Here is a 20,457-nt window from a genome sequence, read left to right as displayed (position 1 = left end):
ACCAGAACCAACGGCTCAATGTGCCTTCCGAAACACGGATCATCTTTCTTTCGGTCAATCAGTTGATGAGTCTGTAATGTCCTAACCAAACTAGGGATCACATATCCCCACCGGGTTTCGTACCCGGGACCTCCGGATCGTGAGCCCAACGCTCAACTACTAGACCACGAAGGCCTCAGATCACAAAGGTGAGCTTATCTGTAAAAGAGATCTCTTCCAGCCAACTCTGCATGCCATCAAAGCAAATCTACAATAACTCATGTAAAAAAATAAAATACTCGCAGAATGCGATGGAGAAGGCGAACGTCGTATCTTATAAGGAAGTCAAAGAATTAGCCCTTGATAGACAAGAATGGAGAATGCTACACCGATAAGAACTTGGCTCTTAAATTGATGTTGCTGATGAACGGAATAGGTGAACCCGAAGAACAAAGCTAGATACTTACCAGATAAAGTGGTAACCCCACTCGTGGTGATGGTGGCTTAAAAAAGTAAAAGTATTTTGTGTCCATTGTGCTCAATAAAGTATTTTATCTATCTATCTAACCCAAGTGACTATAAACAAAAAATATATATACATAAAAGATTCATCTCAACCTTAATATCCTAAAAAACAATTCATGACGGAAGAAAAACATGCATTATAAAAATAATACTAAAATAAACGGCATTACTTCCAAACAAAATTAAAATTTATTATTATTCTACAAAAATACAAGTAGGTACTAAACCTAGCAGATTTCTGAAATCTACATAAAGATCTAAACAGTTATAATTTTAAGTGTATAACTTAGCAACTAGACATTAACGTCTACAAACTTTCACTAAAAAATATCTAATCATTAGCATTATCCCGTTTTTCACAGGCTCCGCTTATCTAACCTGAAGATTTGACAGGTCTGGATTTTTACAGAAGAGACTACCTGTCTGACCCTCCAACCCGCGAAGGGAAAATCAGCCAATACAAGTTAGGTCACATACCTCCGAAAATGCATTTCTCGGGAATGTGGGTTTCCTCACGATGTTCAAAAAAAATACTTTTCTAATAACAACTATAAATATATAACTTCTTTATTTATCATAAATGTAAACATAATGGGCATCCTATAATTCGCGATAACCCGCCTAAAATAGACGTACGAGTATGATGATGACCATATTATTACGAATCATTTTATTTCGATTCATGGATATTATACAGTGTCATCATAACCAATACTGAGGGGCATGATTCAGACCATGATTCTGAGTTAATATCAAGTAGAATTTTCCTTCGCAAAATGCATGAATTTTTTGTTTTTTTTTTAAATTATTATCAATTCTGTACTTTTGCGATGGAAAATTCCTAATTAAGTAGATTTATTTGTCGGAAAATTGATGAAAATTTTTGAGTATTTTTTATTTGTTTTCCATTCCATATTTTTGCGAATTCCATTTGATATCAACTCAGAATCATGGCCTGAATCATCCCTCAAAGTTTTCGTTACGATGTCACTAACACCCTGTATTTCATATTTGGAATGAAATTTTAGTATCTTATAATCAATCCATCACGGATAACATGCTTTGGTGGCGGATGGTTATGTTCGTGGTAGAAGCGTTGTACCGTCCCATCCTTTGATACGGAGAGATATGCTTTACAACGCTTGGCGTTCTTCGACGAGCACGCCAGTCCATCAGTGGTCGTATTCCGATTCATAATGAAATAAGTAAATCCGTCGAACACAGCTAGACTCTTGCCTGATGGGGTCCGGAACCATTTCACTATAAAAAAAACCGTACTTGAAAATACAACCGCGATATAAAATGCAGTTTCATTAGACGGCACTGGCTATACAGGTTGTTAGCTTATTATTTATTCGTAGGTTGTTAGTGATATCGTAACGAATATTGAGGGGGATGATTCAAGCGGATTTTCCTCTTGGAAAATTCATGAATATTTTATTCTTTTTTAATTATTTTCAGTTTTATACTTTTACAACGGAAAATTCCGCTTGATATCAACTCATAATCATCGTGTGAATCACCCATCACAGTTTTCGTTACGATGTCACTAACACCCTGTATACTAATTAATATTTATTATCAAGAAAGTAAATGTCAGAGATAATAAAAATGTCGAAAACAAAAATAAATTAGATTCCGCTAATCAATTATTATTATTATTGATCTCTGACGAGCACGATGGACTAGCCATCGCTGGTCATAATTCTTTCATAATGAAATAAGTAAGTCCGTCGAACACAGCCTCATCCCTCTTCGGGTTCGGATGCATCTAACTGTGAACAAATAAATAACGCACATAATAATACAAGTTAAATTTAAAATATAGTTCACAATTTCTTTCTAAGACTAATACTAGTTTATAAACAAGAAAAAATGTGACAGAAGAAAGTAAAAGATAGCCAAAAAGAAAAAAGTAAATAAGCTACTGCTGTAATTTAGTAATTTTTTTTGGTACTATAATTACGTTTGTGTAAAATGTATTAATTATTTCTAAACAAAATGAGATACTATTAATAACATTAAACTAGACAGATACATCAAACTTCTTAAACTTTTTATCCTAATTAGATTTAAATAAAATAAAAATGCTTTTCGGAATTGTTTATCTTATAAACATTCCATTACGAAACACATTATACCTACCTACTGTTGAAAATTAGTAATTTTTACCAAACATATTTATTTAGAAGTAAATTATAAAGAAATGTTACATTATAATATTATTTTCTTAGCTCTATTTATATTAAAATGTGTATTTAAATTCTTATAAACAATCCATTACGGATCACATGTTTTGGTGGCGGATGGTTATGTTCGTGGTAGAAGCGTTGTACCGTCCCATCCTTTGATACGGAGAGATATGCTTTGCAACGTTGGGCGACCTTCGATGAGCACGCCAGTCCATCAGTGGTCGTATTCCGATTGCTAATGTAATAGGTAAATCCGTCGAACACAGCAAGACTCTTGCCTGATGGGGTCCGGAGCCATTGGACTGTAAACAAAAAAATACCGTAAGTTAATAAAACAAGTTTAACGTCAAACGCAGTTTCTTTAGTTACCTATATTTCTATAGCGTAATATGTACTTCAATACCCTCAAGAATTGATCGAGTTGCGATGAAATTGTGTTGACCAATTTCAATAACACAACAACAAACAATTCATGAACAAACAACAACAGAAGGGAACAACACCAACAAAGAGGAGATTTGGAACAAATGAAAGCTACCTTATTTAATGTAATCTATTTATTTTAAGGGTGGTATTAATAAACGAATCTCAGCTGAGAGTGCACTCAAGATCATGCTCAAGTCTCTGTTCATTGACATGATCTTGAGGGCAGTCTCGAAGCTGAGATTAGTTTATTAATACCACCCTTAGTGTATGACTATGATAATACGATATTGACATTTTTGGTTGTAATACATAACATATAATTATAATTATATAATGAGTTTCTAATTATTAATACAAGTATGACTAGGGTCATATAGTTTAAGGATTACCTATGTATAGGTAAGGAATAAGAAAATATGTTTATAGAGACGGGAGGCTTTGCAAAAAGCATCAAGTGATAGATTTAAATATATGGCTATGCATAAAAGTGTTGATGTCATATTATACCTAATTAATTTATGGTATGTGTAAAATAGGCACCGTGGTTTAGTGGTTAGAGTGTTGGGCTCCCGATCTGGGGGTCCAGGTTCGAGTCCCGATGGGTTCAATGTCGACTTTACTTTGTAATAGTGTTATTGCAGGGTTGAATTACCTGATTGTACAGAAATGTGAAATAATTCCGTGCTTCGGAAAGCATGTAAAATTGTTGGTCTCGGGCTAGCCCAAACATGGTCATGGAGGTCCATGACTTTATTCCCAATTAGGCTTGTCAGAGGTACGCCCACCGCAAGTTGAACTGAGTAGCTACGCTTAACCTGAGCTATACACTAAACAGTCATTTTAAAAATTTACAAGTGTTACATTACTCACAAAATGCATATTATTGGTAGCAATGCTTATGTTGCAAATAAGCACTTGTTTCGTGGTAAATTATTACCTAAATCTTATACAATATTTTTAAAAGGTAAAAGAATATATAGAATTATAATAAAAATATCGATCAATAAAACTTCGCTTTAATTAAATAAAGCGATCCATTTTATTTTTCTTTTTGGTATAGCTTTATTCTTATATTGGTGCTGCTTCCAGCAAACACCACCTACTTAATTTTATTTTAAGTTAGAAGTATGTGTATGTCAATTTCTTATCCGCCGAAACGGATGTATAATCGGCACGCATGAAATGAAATATATTTTAGCCACAAGTATCAACTTTCGGAAAATTTTACGTTTGCCTGTAAGAATTAAGTTGACAGCACACGTCAAACGGGTTGCTTATATTTGATTCGACCAGGTTATTAATTCATACGTTTTCAAATGTTTTAAATTCTTTAAAAAGGAAAGGGATACTTTCGTTTCGGCGGATAAGAAAAATACATGTATAACTTAAAATAAAATTAGGTTGTTTCTGCAGGAATCATTGCCATTATCTATTTAAATTCTGATGAAGAATCCATCACGGATCATATATTTTGGTGGTGGATGGTTATGCTGGTGGTTCACACGTTGTATGTGCCCCTGTTTTGTTACTGACAGCGAAGCTTTGCAGCCTTCTTTACACCTGGATGAGCAAACCATGGTGTCAGTGGTTACATTCCGTGCGTTTACGTAGAACGTGAATCCGTCATACAAAGCAATCTTTCTTCCTGATGGGAGATGTACCCACAAAACTAGAAATAAAAAAAGTTATTATATTTATTAAATGCATAATATTATTACAATATGACTTAAAAGTTAATAAGAAATAAGATAACGACCTGTACGAGTATTCCTCATTACTTATAAACAGTATTATTTATTACCAATTTATGATCGTTTAAATTAGTACCATTAAAGTGAAAAATACAGAAATTAAATACAGTAAAGCCTTAAGAATTATATTTTCAAAGCAAAACAAGTAGAGAAGGTACTTATTGGATACCTAAAATTAAATAAACCAGAACAAAATTTTGACGTTAAACAAAGAAACTAGACTCTAGATAAGCACATCAGATAGTCTCACGTGAAAATCTTGGAATTCACGTAGAAGGAAAACTATTGAGAAAAATGGTTTCCCGTAAAAAATCAAATCCATTATTGCATAGAATTTTATTACACAGAAATTATTATATTTTAACAATCAGACATAACACGTGAATACAGTACAACTTGAGCGGTCTTATTACTCTAGAGCAATTTCTTCCAGGCAACCACTACCAGGAAACGTTATGTAAAAATTGACGATTCAAAGTTTAACTATGTTACCTACTGAATAAAGATATTTTTGAATTTGAATATTATAATATTTTCAAAAGGTAAATGAATAAGAACATACTGTTTATTGATGAATGTAACTCTATTTTATCTTAAGCGTTCTATTTAAAATCTTATAAACAACCCATCTCGGATCATATATTTTGGTCGTGGATGATTATGCTGGTGGTTCATGCGATGTATTTTCCCCTGTTTTGTCACAGAGAGCGAGGCTTTGCAGCCTTCTTTACATCTAGACGAGCAAATCATGGTGTCAGTGGTTACATTTCGAGCGCCAACATAGAAAGTGAATCCGTCGTACAAAGCTATTTTTCTTCCAGTGGGAAGGTGAACCCATATAACTAGAAACAAAGAAAGTTAATAAAATAAACACAAAGAAGTAAGATAATACTTATCTGTATCCAAAACAACGTCTTGAAATAATTCTTCATTTGTTATAAACAATATTATTTTTATTAAAATATTAGAAATCTACAGTAAAGTTATAAATGGACAAACACTAAGTTAATTTTCTTAAAAATATATTATTTGATAATTCAATTTAAGATTTTACAAAAATACTACACTTAAATTAAAAAAATAACCCGTTGTTACATCATTTTAAAATTACAACATATTTGAATTCAGCAGATGCTTAAGAATATATATTTTCAAATTAAAGTACCCAGTAACTTAGTTAAGAAACTAAACTTAAATAATCCAGAACACAATTTTAACGTAAAATATAGTCATTTAAAGATAAACTCACGACTATATCCCAAGTGGGCTGGTCAGAGGTCCAGCGCAAGATGGGTAAGTACCCACGCCTCAACTTTCTGTTAGAGATTAAGGAGTTATGGTAATTTTATATTTGTAATTTCATATTCTAAACAACATGCCGTCTTGGATGACACAATTAGGCGGTGGATGGTTGTGGCCGTGGCTAAGGCGACGTATCATGCCATCCTTCGAAAGGGTAAGGCAGGCTTTGCAACGCCCTCTGCCACGGGATGAGCACAATAGGTAGTCTGACGTCAAATTCCTGGCACTCACGTAGAAGGTAAACCCGTCCACCATAGCTAACAACTTGCCGGCTATGTTGCGAACCCACGTCACTGTAAAAATATATAAATATACTTTAAAATATTTAAAAATATGGCGACATTATTAAAATATATATAATTATATCAAAAATATGCAGACATAAACAAAAAACTTTTTAAAACATATACAAAAATGATTAAAAATGTATACCGTGTTAAAATATAGTTTAAAAATATGTAAGGTAAGGGCAACAACAACAAACAAACATGAAACATGTTTAGTGTGTAATTAATTCTTTATTATAAATAAAAGCAACATTTTTTAATCTTCTGCAGTGCCTAAAAGAATAAGGAATTTTACAAAAAAGAAAATCAATACAGATACCGAATTCTGTTTTATTCTTTCACACTTACTTTCACAATATAAATACACTAATTATAAAATTAGACATCTCATTGCTTAGAAAAATCGTTTATTTCTTTCTAATGCGTAGCAGACAATTTGAACTCAACTTCCTTTGCCAATGTACAAGCACTAAAAAAGGATTTTTAAGGAACCCCTTCAAAACCACCACTCACACTTCCACCAGTCTTACCCAATATCTTTCACTCCCTTAGCGGACTTCAATCCACGCGGAATTAGAATTATAAAACCTTATTAATTTTTAAATTCTAATAACCATTCCATCACGAACAACATATTCAGGTGGCGGGTGAGTATGCTGGTAGAAGCCTCGAAGCACCAATCCTTCCTTATCGACCGTCAGCTTCGCTTTACACCCTTTACCTTTCACCTTTGAGGTGCACAATAAATTGTCGGTATTCAAATTCCTCGTGTTAATGTAGAAGAAAAAACCATTGAATATAGCGTACACTTTCCCGGTTATTGTGCGAACCCATGAAACTGGAAATAAAAAAATAAGCATACTTATATACAGACTTAACATACATACATGGCTTCCTCTCAATCAACCGGAGGACGGATAATGAAGAGGCTACATGTTAATATTTAAGTGCGATTATTCGTTTATTTGCATATGAAATAATATATTTCATAATAAATATTTTGGTTCTTACTGCGTTAAATCATGAAAATGAGACTCCAGATATTTCGACACTTCAATTGGAGTGGAGTAGGTAGATCTATAATTTACAGACAGATGTTTGCCCTTATAAATTATGGATTTACTTACCTACTCCACTGCAATTTCATCAGTCATCCCGTGATCATGGTACTTGCAATAATGTCGAAATAAAACTCGGTATTAAGTGTTTTAGTGACAATAATAACCGCTTAAACCTCAAACACTATTCTTATTTTCTTTTCTGCAGGCTCAGGGCAACCACGCCGCGATATATATCGAGGGTTTTGAGCGATAGATGCAGCGAATGCTATCTACGTGGATAGAAGTCGTGAGGCTATTGGTCAAAGCCCTCGATATAAAACGCGACGCGCAGTGTGGTTGATTGTTGATAGTGCGGCCAGCGAGTGTTGATTTAAAATAGTCAAGCCAAACTAGACTTTTATAAAAGTTCCGTCTCTAATGACATGTTTCGGTGCATCATGAGTGTGATGGTTTTGGATTCGTAGTATAGTTCCTTCTTTGTTTGTAGTAATTTTAGCTTTACACTGGCGACCTCCACCTTTAGATGTGCATTTCAAATTATTCGTCGATACATTCTGACTATGAACATAGAAGGTGAATCCTTCGTATAAAGCCACGATATTGCCAGATACATTTCGAAGCCAGGTCACTGTAACAATAAAAAATAAATAAAAAAAGAAAGTTAAATTAGTAGTGTTATGTTTTTTTCTAAAGCCGCATTGGCTTGCCACCGATGGATTCGTTCTAACAGCGCCAAGGGACGTATTTAGAAAATCTTGTTTAATAAGTATTTTTGGAAAATAAGATAGAATTTGATAATTATATTTATCACCTTATGGCAAACGAGATGATTATTTATTTATTTGTAGGTACACAATAAAACATGCAAAGAAAACAACACTATTATGTTGAGATGACCATAGTTTGTAAATACTAGAATACAATTAATTTCCAAGTAGAAATCCTTTTAATAAATACAGTACAGGTACAATTCAAATATATCTCTATAATGCTTTATACAGGTACAATTCAAATATATCTCTATAATGCTTTAAGTAACTATTTTCTTTGACGTATAACTTATAACTACTTGACTGGATTATGGGGTAAAAAAACAATGAAAATTGAAAACGTTCCTCAATTCTATTACCATGCTTTAATTCGCAATAAACTTCAATATTTAGAAGAAAACACATATCTTTAGGTACATAATGGTAATAAACGTTGAATAAATTCAAACTTTATTATGATAAATGAATTGTTTAGTATAAATGTGTAACAATGTACGAAATACAATGTAAATCGGCGTTATTAGGCGTAATACTCAATTATATTATGATTTTTGAGAATAAATAGGTTAAGCTTACTGACTAGACGTTTGATATATGAAGATATAACAATTTGCAAATTACTTTTTTTTATTTACTTTTTTTTAAAGCCTTACATAGATTCCGTCGCGAATCGCGAAACAGGGTTGCGGGTGATTGTGTACAATATTTGCTTTAATGATCTGCTTGTCTCTAGTGATGATGATGCGAGCTTTGCATCTGGTTCTCCCAGCGAACGTGCAAGGCCACCGCTCAGTTGACAATCGTCTGAAGCCCAGGGAAAATGCGTATCCGTGAATAATTGCCACCTCATTGCCCATTAGATTACGCACCCATATCACTGCAAACAGAAATCAAATGTTACAAGGAGAAAATTAAAATCGAAAAAAAATCTGACTCGGACGAGACTTCAACCCGCAGTTCTTGTCAAGCCGGGACGAGCGTTAACGAATTAAATGTTCTTCTTGTTAAAAATGCAATAAACTAGAAAATAAATTGCAATCAAACGCAAATAAAAATTGAATTGACAAGTATTTAATACTTTCATAATTATTATGTGCTATTATATTGAAATTGAATAATGAAATCAAACAATGAACGACGTAGAATTTATAACAGTCATTTTAGAGAATTAAGAATCTACTTATGGAAAAATATGTACCCAACACAGATGAAAGAAGTGAAGTGAGTGAGTGAAGTGTAGTTACTATTACCATCGTTACACACAAATGCTGACATATCTCATCACATAACTAATTTAAGAGCAATGCTCTTGTCGGTGTATCATTCTCCATGCTACATTTTAGGGAAAAATAGAGCAGTGGCAATAGGGCTTGCCTTCTGCCCCGCAGTATTTTGTCTGACATATCTATCTCTCATGATTTACTTTTGGAATGTATAAACTGACGAGTAAGTAGCACAGCCCTGACACTCCATACAAAAAATTCGATCTTAACTTGTCGCCTTACCCCGTGCGTGCAAGCAAGACAGTCGGCACGCGCTCCCTTAATCCTTAACGGCCTACGGTTTATATGAAGAGGCCTCCAACGGAACTAACAGTAAATCAAACTCGCTCCAAACTCGAAATGGCGCGGGGCGGAGAGTGTCCCTTCTACTTTTTGCTGTATTATTGTTTATTCTTTGCTAGTTACTATTAAAAGACGTATATTGTCTGTTACTTTTTTTTTATTTTTTTTTTGACGTGACTTATTGTAGATTTGCCGCAGATGGCATTAACTACTTGGCCGGAAAGTCTGTTACTCATGCTCATTGAAAATCCTAAGAAAAGTTCAGTACCGTCCCTAAGCGGGATGTATTCGGAATCCGCAACTGTCATGGGATTTAGGTCGTGCGGAGAAAGTTGAAGAACTAACTATACACGTGTAATAGCAATATGGGTTTTAACAGTCTTAATTACGTCTACTCGCTTTCGTCACTGTTGTCCTGACCATACTTTTGTTTCGCCATTGCCTCCTGACTAGCTTTCCACAGTCTTACAAATATACCGTTACGAATTTCGTACTTCGGTGGCGGGTGATTGTGTGCGGTTTGCATGTTCAAAATCTCTTTATCCTTAGTAATGATTTTAGCTCTGCATCTGGTTCTCCCCGCTGACGAACAAGGCCATCTCTCGCTGTTCCTTCTAGAAAAACCGTAGGAGAATGTGTACCCTTTATATATAGCTATGTTGCTGCCTGACGGGTTGCGGTGCCAAGTCACTGAAAAGAAAAAATGATCAAAATACAAAGCTTATATTAGTATACGTAGTATATTAATTATCTGGAATAATTTTGTACAGGTATGTACATCGGTGAAGTGTGGGTACATAGCTATTCTTGCGATGGATGTACCGTTGACTGCCCCAATTAGGATATAGTCGTGAACTTATGTTGTGTATGTCGGATCTAAGACGAATTTGCCCAGCATTTGCATGTTTCAGGCTAAATAAAAATTTAGGGATAATTTATGTTCATTTTTATAATATTGTATACATGTGTCACTTGTCAGGTTCGCTGGAAGAAAATTCTTTGTTAGAGACAAGCTTACCTTACTTATCTTCGTCCCTTTGTCTCTCTTAAGCTGTACAAATTATTATAAAAATGTTTTTCTCTTTTGGGAATATAGAAAGAAACATGATTTCCACATAAGTATTTATTAAATAAGTACCTAACGACTATTTGTGTCATCAAAAACATTGCTGTATTGTGATAAAATAAACTAATAAATAATTATAATGATAGCTTAGACGTAAAATATATTCTATGAAAGACATTAGGCTGTTATCACACGACGCAGTCGACCGCGCGTCTGCTCGCGCGGTAAGGCGATGTTCGTGTGTTAAAAATCGACGGTTTACATTCAAGTTAATACAACGTTGCCGACCGCTTAATCGCTATCGCAAATGCATCGTGTGACAACCGCCTAATGCTTAATACACCCACGGCTTTTTCATTAAAATAAATACTTATTTCATAACAAAAATAACATTTATTATCTTGTTCTGAGCGCCCTTATATAAATCTATCAATATCGTACATGACTACGAAATCAGAACTAACTTACTAGGTATATATATCAAAAATAGATAAAAAAATGAATTTGTAAAATGATAAATTATTTCTACCAAATATAAAGACCATACCTATAATTTTTAGTGCAACACTGAAGTAAGTAATTACGCGCTAAGACTATTAAACTATGAACTTTCAAATTGTTGTATCTCCTTTTTTTTACGTAGCTAGTTACGAATGGGTATTATACATACAACTGCCAATCTCTTTGATGTTACCATATCATAGCGATGCTTTTAATTAGTCGTCATTTCATTATGTTTTCATTCGTGTTACTTAAATCAATTCATGTGAAGTGAAGTTACCAATGTTCAGCAGTTCTGAGAAGTCGCAGTGGGCAAGCGTTACGCATTAACGATGCTTCTGAGAGTATGCTATATTGTAAGTGAATACATAAATCAACAACAACATAAAGAGCCTGTGTATGTCCCACTGTTGAGCACAAGTCTCCCCTCAACAGAAGTTGCTTTTTCGACTCAATCAAAGAAAAACAAACGTATGGTGCGTTTAGTACGTTACTAACCTAACCTAACATTCTTTAGCAAAAATACTGTTTGAGAAATTATTTTAACAATATTTCTGAACGACTTGATAGGAGGTGTTTTTTTTATATATTGGCCAAGTATGTTGGCTCCACTATGCCTGATGGTAAACATAGAGAAGCGCTAATTGCAGTAGCAACTGAAAAGCGACGCAATAAGTCAGTTTCGAATCAGTTGCGACTACCATACTGGCCTACTAGGTGCTTCTTGACGCTTTGCATAAAGGACCCCATGTTATAAGAAGGAGGGAACACTTGAGTCGGCAACCCGTTCCACTTTTTTTTGATTCCGGCCAAAAAGTTAATGCCATCTGCGGAAAATCTACAAAAAAAGTCACGTCAAAAAAGAAACACTTTTTAATGGTGCGGCAGAGTTGCTGAATTTCTTTGTGCGCGATAGATTTTTTCCACGGTAAAGCGGTGGCATCGTTGGCCGGCTCGTGTGGTCCTGTGACGGAAGAGGGAGGGTGGGTTTTTTAATTTATATCCGTACCTTATCTTGTGTATACAAAATAGTTACACTTATGAACAATGTCAGAGAAAGTGCGTCCTTTCTAGTTATTACTAATTATTGAGCTATGTGCTGATCCATCTATCACCGTTCGGGTCCTATCTATCACATATATACATAAAATCACGCCTATTTCCCGTTGGGGTAGGTAGAGCCCACAGTAGTCCGCTTACTATCATCCTGATACGCTTTCCTCCGATCTAGCCTATTTTGAAATAAACGCCATTGCGGATGACATACTTGGAGGGTAGGTGAGAATGTTCGGTAAATGCGCGCACCACCTCTCTGGCTTTACTCAGGAAAATCCGAGCCTTGCACTTGCCCTTCCCACCTGATGATGAGCAGTTCCAATGGTCGACATCCAACCCCGTGTAGCCCAGGAAGTAGGAGTATCCACCATAAATAGCCAGCGTCTTACCCTTGGAGTTTGTCACCCATTGTACTGAAAAAAGAAATATGTAAGTTAGTTTTTTTTTGATAGTGTTTGTTCAGATTTTGATTTAGTGATTCTGATGAACATAACTTATAAGTTATGCGGGGGAATAGGGGAGGGAGGGTGTTGGTAGTTCCGTTACAGAATCATTATCAATCAATCATCATCACACTGCTAAGAATGCCTCATCCAGAACCTTACATAATAAAGACAATTTATGATTAAAGTATTTATTATTAAGCTGTTTATATCGAGGAATTAAGTAACATTTTAAACCTAATCACAGATTTTATCTATCTTATCCAACGTGTTCTTATTAAAGAAATATTTGATCATATTATTTTTTTTTTTTTTTTTATTTAAGTATCAAACATGATGTAATTTAACCACAGGTTAACTAGAACAATAAGTAAGTACATTCGAATACATTTTTAATAGTATATACAAAAACTATTAATAGCAATATGTCTACTTACAAATAAATCTTATTATATTTTAAATACAATGTAATATAAATATTATTTTTTTATTATGTATTTGACGTGACATATTGTAGATTTAGTACGTATGGCATTCGCTACTTGCCCGGACAAATGCGGAGTAAATTTAATATAATTTAACGCACATAATTGAATTATCTCTTCATGTTGTGTTTCTGTGTTATACTGTGTACAATAAATTATCAAATAAAATAAAGTAAATAAATTATCTTAGCGATAATTGAGCTTAAAACATATTTAATTTAAAATTAACCTATCTCAGACACAGGGTGAATTTTTAGAACAAATTCGACCTACTACTTAATAACTTTAGTTTTATATTTTCAATTCTCAACAGTCAAAAAAACCTCCAATTTTGATAAGGCAACTTTATCAATATTCCTCTTATACTTACATAAATAATGAATATATTTAGTAAAAGACACATTACAATAAAATAAAAGTTAAATTAATTCTTAAATACTAAAGATTTCTTTAGTTTTTAAATCTTATTAAGACGTCTGATGGTTTATTTTTAGTAAAAACTAAAATAATTAGTTACTAATTTAATTTTAAACAGTGAACACAACTAAGATATTCGACCAAATATTGTATCTAAATTCGACAATGTCAAACACATTCAGCCTTCAAAAACGACCTTAAAAGTACATATACATACATAGGTAAGACAATAATTTAACTCAAAGCCGAAAGCTCCAATGTCTTTCTTATTCTTATTTATCTTATTGTTTAACCTAAGAAAAATACTCTTAAATATTACGCTTTAAGCGATAACACTTCGCTTTTCAAATGGATATGCTTTTTTAAACATACAAAGGTGTTAGACATTCATCGCTTTGTCCTTTCTTTTTTTTCTTATTACTTATACATATTCCATTACAGACCCTGTACGGTGGCGGGTGGTTGTGGTTAGCAAATCCGTGTAACACTTGCTTCGTCTTTGTCATGAAGACTCGAGCCCTGCATTTCCTCCCCTTCCCACCTGATGACGAGCAAGACCATCGATCAGCTCTCTCTCCTACATACGCTAAGAAGTAAGAGTATCCGTCGATAACAGCCAATTCTGTTCCCATCTTGTTTCGTCCCCATGCAACTGAAAAGGAGAATATCACTTTGTAGATTTTGCGACAAGATATTTCAATAGTATTTTAAACCAAATAAAATGCATCAAACTGTTAAAAAGTATCTTTTACCTTGATATTAATATGAATATTAATATAATTAATCCTTAAAGTACGGTTTCATTTGTCTTGAGAACTTATCCGTAAGAATTAAGACAAATTGATAATTACGAGGTTTTTGTAAATGGATTGATTGGAAGCAGTACAAATTTCAAGAAAAAAAGAGCATGGACATTTTCTCGTGCATTTTTTTTCATTAAATTTGTTGAGTGCATAATGATTTTATAATACGCAAAAAGAATAAAACGGCAAGTCTTTGGATTAGTTTAATTTGATTTTTCAGAAAATACGCGTATAAAATAATTAAATTAAAATTACAAAAATAAGTAATTAAAAGCCTTATACGTATCCAAAAAGGGCTCCCAGCTCAGCAAGATCGGGTAAATCAAGCTCACTCCAAGCTCGTATTGGTTTAAATAAATAGTCTATACAGGGTGTTAGTGACGTCATAACAAATACTGAGGGGATGGTTCAGACTATGATTCTGAGTTAATAACAAGTGGAATTTTCTGTCGCTGAATTAATGTTTTTTGTGATGTTTTTAATTACGTATTTTAAATTCTATACCTTTGATATGTAAAATTCTACTTGATAATGAGCTGAATCATCCCCCTCAGTATTTGTTACGATGTCCCATACACCCCCAACCCCATCCCGTAAAATTACGCACAGGTATTCATACAAGTAGGTATTGGTGTTAGCGACATCGTAACGAATACTGTGGGGGATGATTCAGACCACGATTCGATATCACGTGGAATTTCCTGTCAAAAATTCATGTTTTTTTTTCTTATTTTCAGTTCCACACTTACGCAACGGAAAATTCCACTTGATATCAACTTCTTCTTCTATCGTGTGGGTTGTGAGGTGGATTACCAACCCCATCAACCCTGGTGTCAGGGTTATTATTGAGCCGCCATAGGCCCCTGACATGACTCATGTAACGACTGCGTACTTACTTCAGTAAGTAGTAACCGGGACCAACGGCGTAACGGCTTAACTCAGAATCATGGTCGCAACCATCCCTCAAAGTTTTCGTTACGATGTCACTAACACCCTGTGTCCCACTGCTGGGCACTGGCATCCTTTCGATCCCCCTATACCCCTATGATATGGGATAATTATTTATTCTATTATTAAGTTACTGTCTATACTAACTTAAATAAATAGTAGCCGAGACCATTAGCTGATAATTATTTATAATTTAGTTACAAGTCTTTGCTATGATTTGATTTTGACAATCTTCCCCTCGTGAATAATGAAGTTTGGAGGTGGATGGTTATGATAACAGTTCACTCGCACTATTAGCTTGTCTTTAGTAGTTACTATGCAAGCTTTGCAATTCCTCCCGGCTCCGCCCGACAACGTACATTGCCAGTAGTTGGTCATCTTATGTTTTGATTTCAAGAAGTAGGTGTACCCCATAAGCACTGGAACTTCCTTGCCAGACGAATTCATATACCACTGAACTGAAAAATAAGAAAATATTAACATAAGTACGCTAGAGATATCTACAGGTGAACAGAGCAACAGGTAATCCGAAGACTTCCAGTCGCTGTCCATACAAGTCAGTGCGAATGAGGTATTTTCGAGGCAAAGTTAAACTTCTTTACACTGCCTCTACGCCACACAGAAATAACATAACAAATACTTTATCTAACACACAGGAAATACAAAATTAAAAACAAAAAAGAAATAGAAGTATACAATAGGCAAACTTAATGCTTTGTAGCAATCTCTTCCAGACAACCTTTGGTTATAGGTATGAAAAGTGCGTACAGTGCAGTATACGATGTGTACTCAAACATTTCACATTTTTAAGTCTCACGACGATAATAACTGTCTGTTCAGTATCCACTTATAAATATTATCAAATATAGACCAAAGACAAGGAAAGAAAACTTTTTTGTGTAACTCTGACGACAACTGCAAATGAAAGTCTCTCTCTGTGCAAAAATGACATGTAATCATTTAAAACCAAACACACAGTGTTTAAAATGTTTGAAGAATATTAAAAACTTATTAAGTGAAGAGAGAAATATTATTTACACAATTTTATTTATTTACACTTTCTTTGATTTATAGAGAATAAATTGTATGTACTATTGTAAACCACGAAGACATTGAATTTCAAAGACAATGTATAAATCGCAATAGTTACAGTTTATTAAAAATACAGTTCTTTTTAAGCTAGTGGCTCTGCGGACCTTGTTAGGCGCACTGTATTAATGCAACCTTTGACATACTAACTACCTAGTAGTAGTATACTACTAATGACTGACCAATACATGATAGTAAGTAAATAAATAATTCTAATAAAATAACACCAGCTTTCAGTATTTAAAAAGATTGGTGCGGGTAAATGGAATTAATATTATTTAAAAATGTTTAAAAATAGTGCTGACTTACTTATTTATATTCAATTTGCTAACTACAAATCTTGCGTTTAATACACTTCTCATCAAAAAAATCGAAACACCTTGTAAGTTTACGTTTTGTCAGGATTATCAGAAAAATGTGTACATTTAGGAATAAATGTTAAATGTCGTTTAATAGTGAGTAATATGAGCTTATCAAATCTTAATGTTAATGTTCTAAATTTAAATGAATTTTTCATAGGTTTCGTATTTTGTTAAATGAGTCATTTTTATTCCGTATGGAGTATAAAGGAAATGGATAAAACAACACACGTAAATGAAAAAAAAAGCTAAAAAACGTTTATTTAATAACTTGTATTCCCTCCCCGAGCTCTAATTACTGCTTCCATACGGTTCTTCATCGATCGGATGAGAGTCACGATCACATGCTGTGGTATATTGTCCCATTCCTCTTGGATTGCATCTTGCAGCTGGCTAAGTGTTTCTGGGGCAGGATCTCTTGCTCGAATTCGTCTCTTTAATTCATCCCACAGATGTTCAATGGGATTCATGTCCGGGCTTCTTGCTGGCCATTCCATAATAGAGATATCGACTTCGTTAAGATAATCTCGTACGACGCCCGCGGTGTGAGCCCTAGCATTGTCGTGCATGAATATGAAGCCGTTGCCAATAAAATGTGCATAGGGCATCACATGAGGCTCGAGACACTCTTCGACGTACCGATGACAGTTTAGTGCAGGCAGACATGGCCCAGACACGAAAGCAAGCTCTGTCTTACCGTCGGCGCTGATTCCTCCCCAAACCGTCCACGAACCGCCACCATAGCTGACCTTTTCTTCAATGCAGCATTGTACATAGCGTTCTCCGTCTCTTCTGTAGACCTTGTTCCTTCCGTCGTTACCATACAGCATAATTTTACACTCATCAGAAAAGAGAACTTTGCTCCACTGTAGGTATGACTAATTTAGGTGCTCACGTGCAAAGTTAAGGCGCGCTCTTCGATGGTCTGCAGTTAATTTCGGCCCATTTGCTGGCTTATGCGGTACCAGTCCACGATCCTTCAACCTTCTTCTAATTGTAGAGTCACTTACAGCCACCCTTCGTACAACACGAAGCCGCTGCTGCAGTTGAAAAGCGTTAAGGCGTCGATTTCTTAAAGAAGTTGTTACAATAAATCGATCATCTCGCTCAGAAGTGACCCGATTCCTGCCAGATCCTGAACGGCGCGTGAACAAACCAATCTCCCGATAACGTTTATAGACTCTATGAACAGATGACAGGCTTAGATGCAGTCTTGCAGCCACAACACGCTGACTAAGGCCAGAATCCAGCAATGCCACAACTTGGGCGGCTTCTGTGGGCGAAGTATCCATACGTTTTAGAAAAAAAACCTTTTTTTCTGACGTCCCAAAGTCACAGTATTGAAATAAAAAACAAAAAGTTTAAGGATAGGCGCCAATTTTTAGTTTTTAAACGCTAAATGTACTCCAACCCTAAACACACATTTGTCTCAAAACAGTGATTCATTTCGTTTATAAGATAAACAAATGAAATTCTAATTTTGAATTTAGAATTTTCGCTTATTACTGTAATGGCCAAACTGCCAGCTATACATTTATGTATTTTTTTTCATCGTATGAATTCTTTTTTGTGTTAAATTCGGACAGAAACAATGAAAACGGAAGTGTTTCGATTTTTTTGATGAGAAGTGTATATGAATTACTTATTCTACTCACTCGTCTTGTCATGAATATATATGCTCTATAATTATTATTTATAATATACCTATTAGTGCGTGAATACAAAACTACATATTAGATATCTAACTAGTGTTCGCATTTTCAGTTTCAGTAATGTTCATAACATTGAAGCGAACTGAAAAAATGTGCATAGCACAAAAGTGACTAAGCGGACATCACACCAATTTTCGATTGTAATCTAATAAATATTTACAAATAAATTATTCTAATATTTATTTCTTATTATTATTACTTTTATAAAACAATTATTTATCTAAGCTTGAAATTAAATTGTCTTTGATCCTTATCTATATATTACAGTTACACTCAAACAAACAAACAAACTTGCAGTCAAACTTATTATTAAATTTCCACGTATAATTTAAATAATACGATAGGAATTTAAACCTTTACTTAAAAAAATAAAAACTTTTTTTCATAAGTTTAATTTACATAATTAAATTCTTGCTATGGCACTCGAACTGAAATTACAAATATACACGAGTTGACATTAAAAAGAAACTTTCTTTTTAATAACCCTCTAGTATGCTGTATATACCTTCCGGTTAATAGAGGGCAGGCACAAGCCTCTATATGTACTCAAGTCTATATGGGTGAATATCAAAATGTCAAGTTTGGTGGCGAACTTTCATATATCATTTTTTCGTGAAAAATTGGGACAAGTTAACCCGTAGCTAGAACTATCCTTTTTCATGTCGGAACACAATTTTTCACGAAAAAATAATATGAAAGTTCGCCACCAAACTTGGCACATTTTGATATTCACTCATATGTACGTCCTACGTGGATCTGTAGCCTAAACGAGGTTGTTTATAACATAACATAACATAGCATCACGTCTGTATACCGAAAAAGGTAGAGGTGTATAGTATATACGCACTCCTCGCCAGCTAACTTATTGTCCTATGTAACAGGGAGCGAGACAATTGCCGACAGGGCACGAATCTTGGAAATCAACTCATATCTATTAATCTATGATTAAGTCGAATTTACTGATTTAGAGCCTGAACCGATAATCGAACCCGTAACACTAAGATGAAAGCCGCGCATTCTCCGAACAGGGCTATCAAGGACGTATACGAACTTGAGTTAAATGGAACAAAATTATTCTCCAGTGACCATTTCAGAAGACGGTATTCTTATAATAATACCGTTGCGAACCACGAACGAGGGTGGGGGATGGTTATGCGCGATGCACGCTCGTATGATCTGCTTACTCTTGGTGGTATTAATCCGAGCCTTACACCTCTTGCCCCTCCCACCAGACTTGGTACACAGCCAGTTGTCCGTCGTCTTAGTCCTCAGTCCACAGAAGAATGAATAGCCTCTGAATATTGCTATTTCTTTATCCGCCTTATTCCGTACCCAGGTAATACCTGAAAAAATACGCTTTGTTAATACAATGTCTTTTTTTGCGAACTACTTTGCTAATACAAACATTAACTCGCGCCCAATAGAGATCTATTGGAGTGAGCAGAGCCACAATTAATCAAAGACAACTTGCAGCCACCGTTGATACGATGTTCTAAAATTGATATGATGAACCTTACTTACACTTTAAAATATATAAAAACCAATATAGAAGAAATATTCCAAAAAATACATTTATTTGGAACACTACTACCACAGAAGAAACATATACGTACATATAGGTATACAAAAAAATCATAGTAGATATACAATTTCACAATCTCTCGATATTTCATTTCGCTCGTTAGAAAACGTAATGTTTCTAACAAGAACGGGGGGTAAA

General features: G+C 34.5%; 1 protein-coding gene across 13 annotated transcripts in view; it reads right to left on the bottom strand.

Annotated features, from left to right (window-relative positions):
• LOC126370072 (protein tramtrack, beta isoform-like) overlaps window positions 1-20,457 on the bottom strand; it is a 282,534-nt gene that overhangs the window by 26,635 nt on the left and 235,442 nt on the right. Inside the window, exon 5 of one of the 13 annotated variants that reach the window (XM_050014759.1) lies at window positions 675-1,764. The exons of 5 other annotated variants lie outside the window; for them this stretch is intronic. In XM_050014759.1, the coding sequence (XP_049870716.1) occupies window positions 1,529-1,764 (236 nt within the window). In that variant the 3' untranslated portion in view covers window positions 675-1,528. Of the gene's footprint in view, window positions 1-674; window positions 1,765-2,747; window positions 2,999-5,190; window positions 5,716-6,217; window positions 6,469-7,046; window positions 7,301-8,919; window positions 9,171-10,966; window positions 12,895-14,819; window positions 16,036-20,457 lie in introns of those variants that run through there. 7 more of the 13 variants (XM_050014769.1, XM_050014765.1, XM_050014760.1 and 4 more) reach the window with 7 other exon arrangements.

This window comes from Pectinophora gossypiella, chromosome 10 (genome assembly GCF_024362695.1).
Source record: "Pectinophora gossypiella chromosome 10, ilPecGoss1.1, whole genome shotgun sequence".
Taxonomy (NCBI): Eukaryota; Metazoa; Arthropoda; class Insecta; order Lepidoptera; family Gelechiidae; genus Pectinophora; species Pectinophora gossypiella.
The sequence above is the reverse complement of the archived record's forward strand: the minus strand, read 5'-3'. Positions and strand labels throughout refer to the sequence as shown.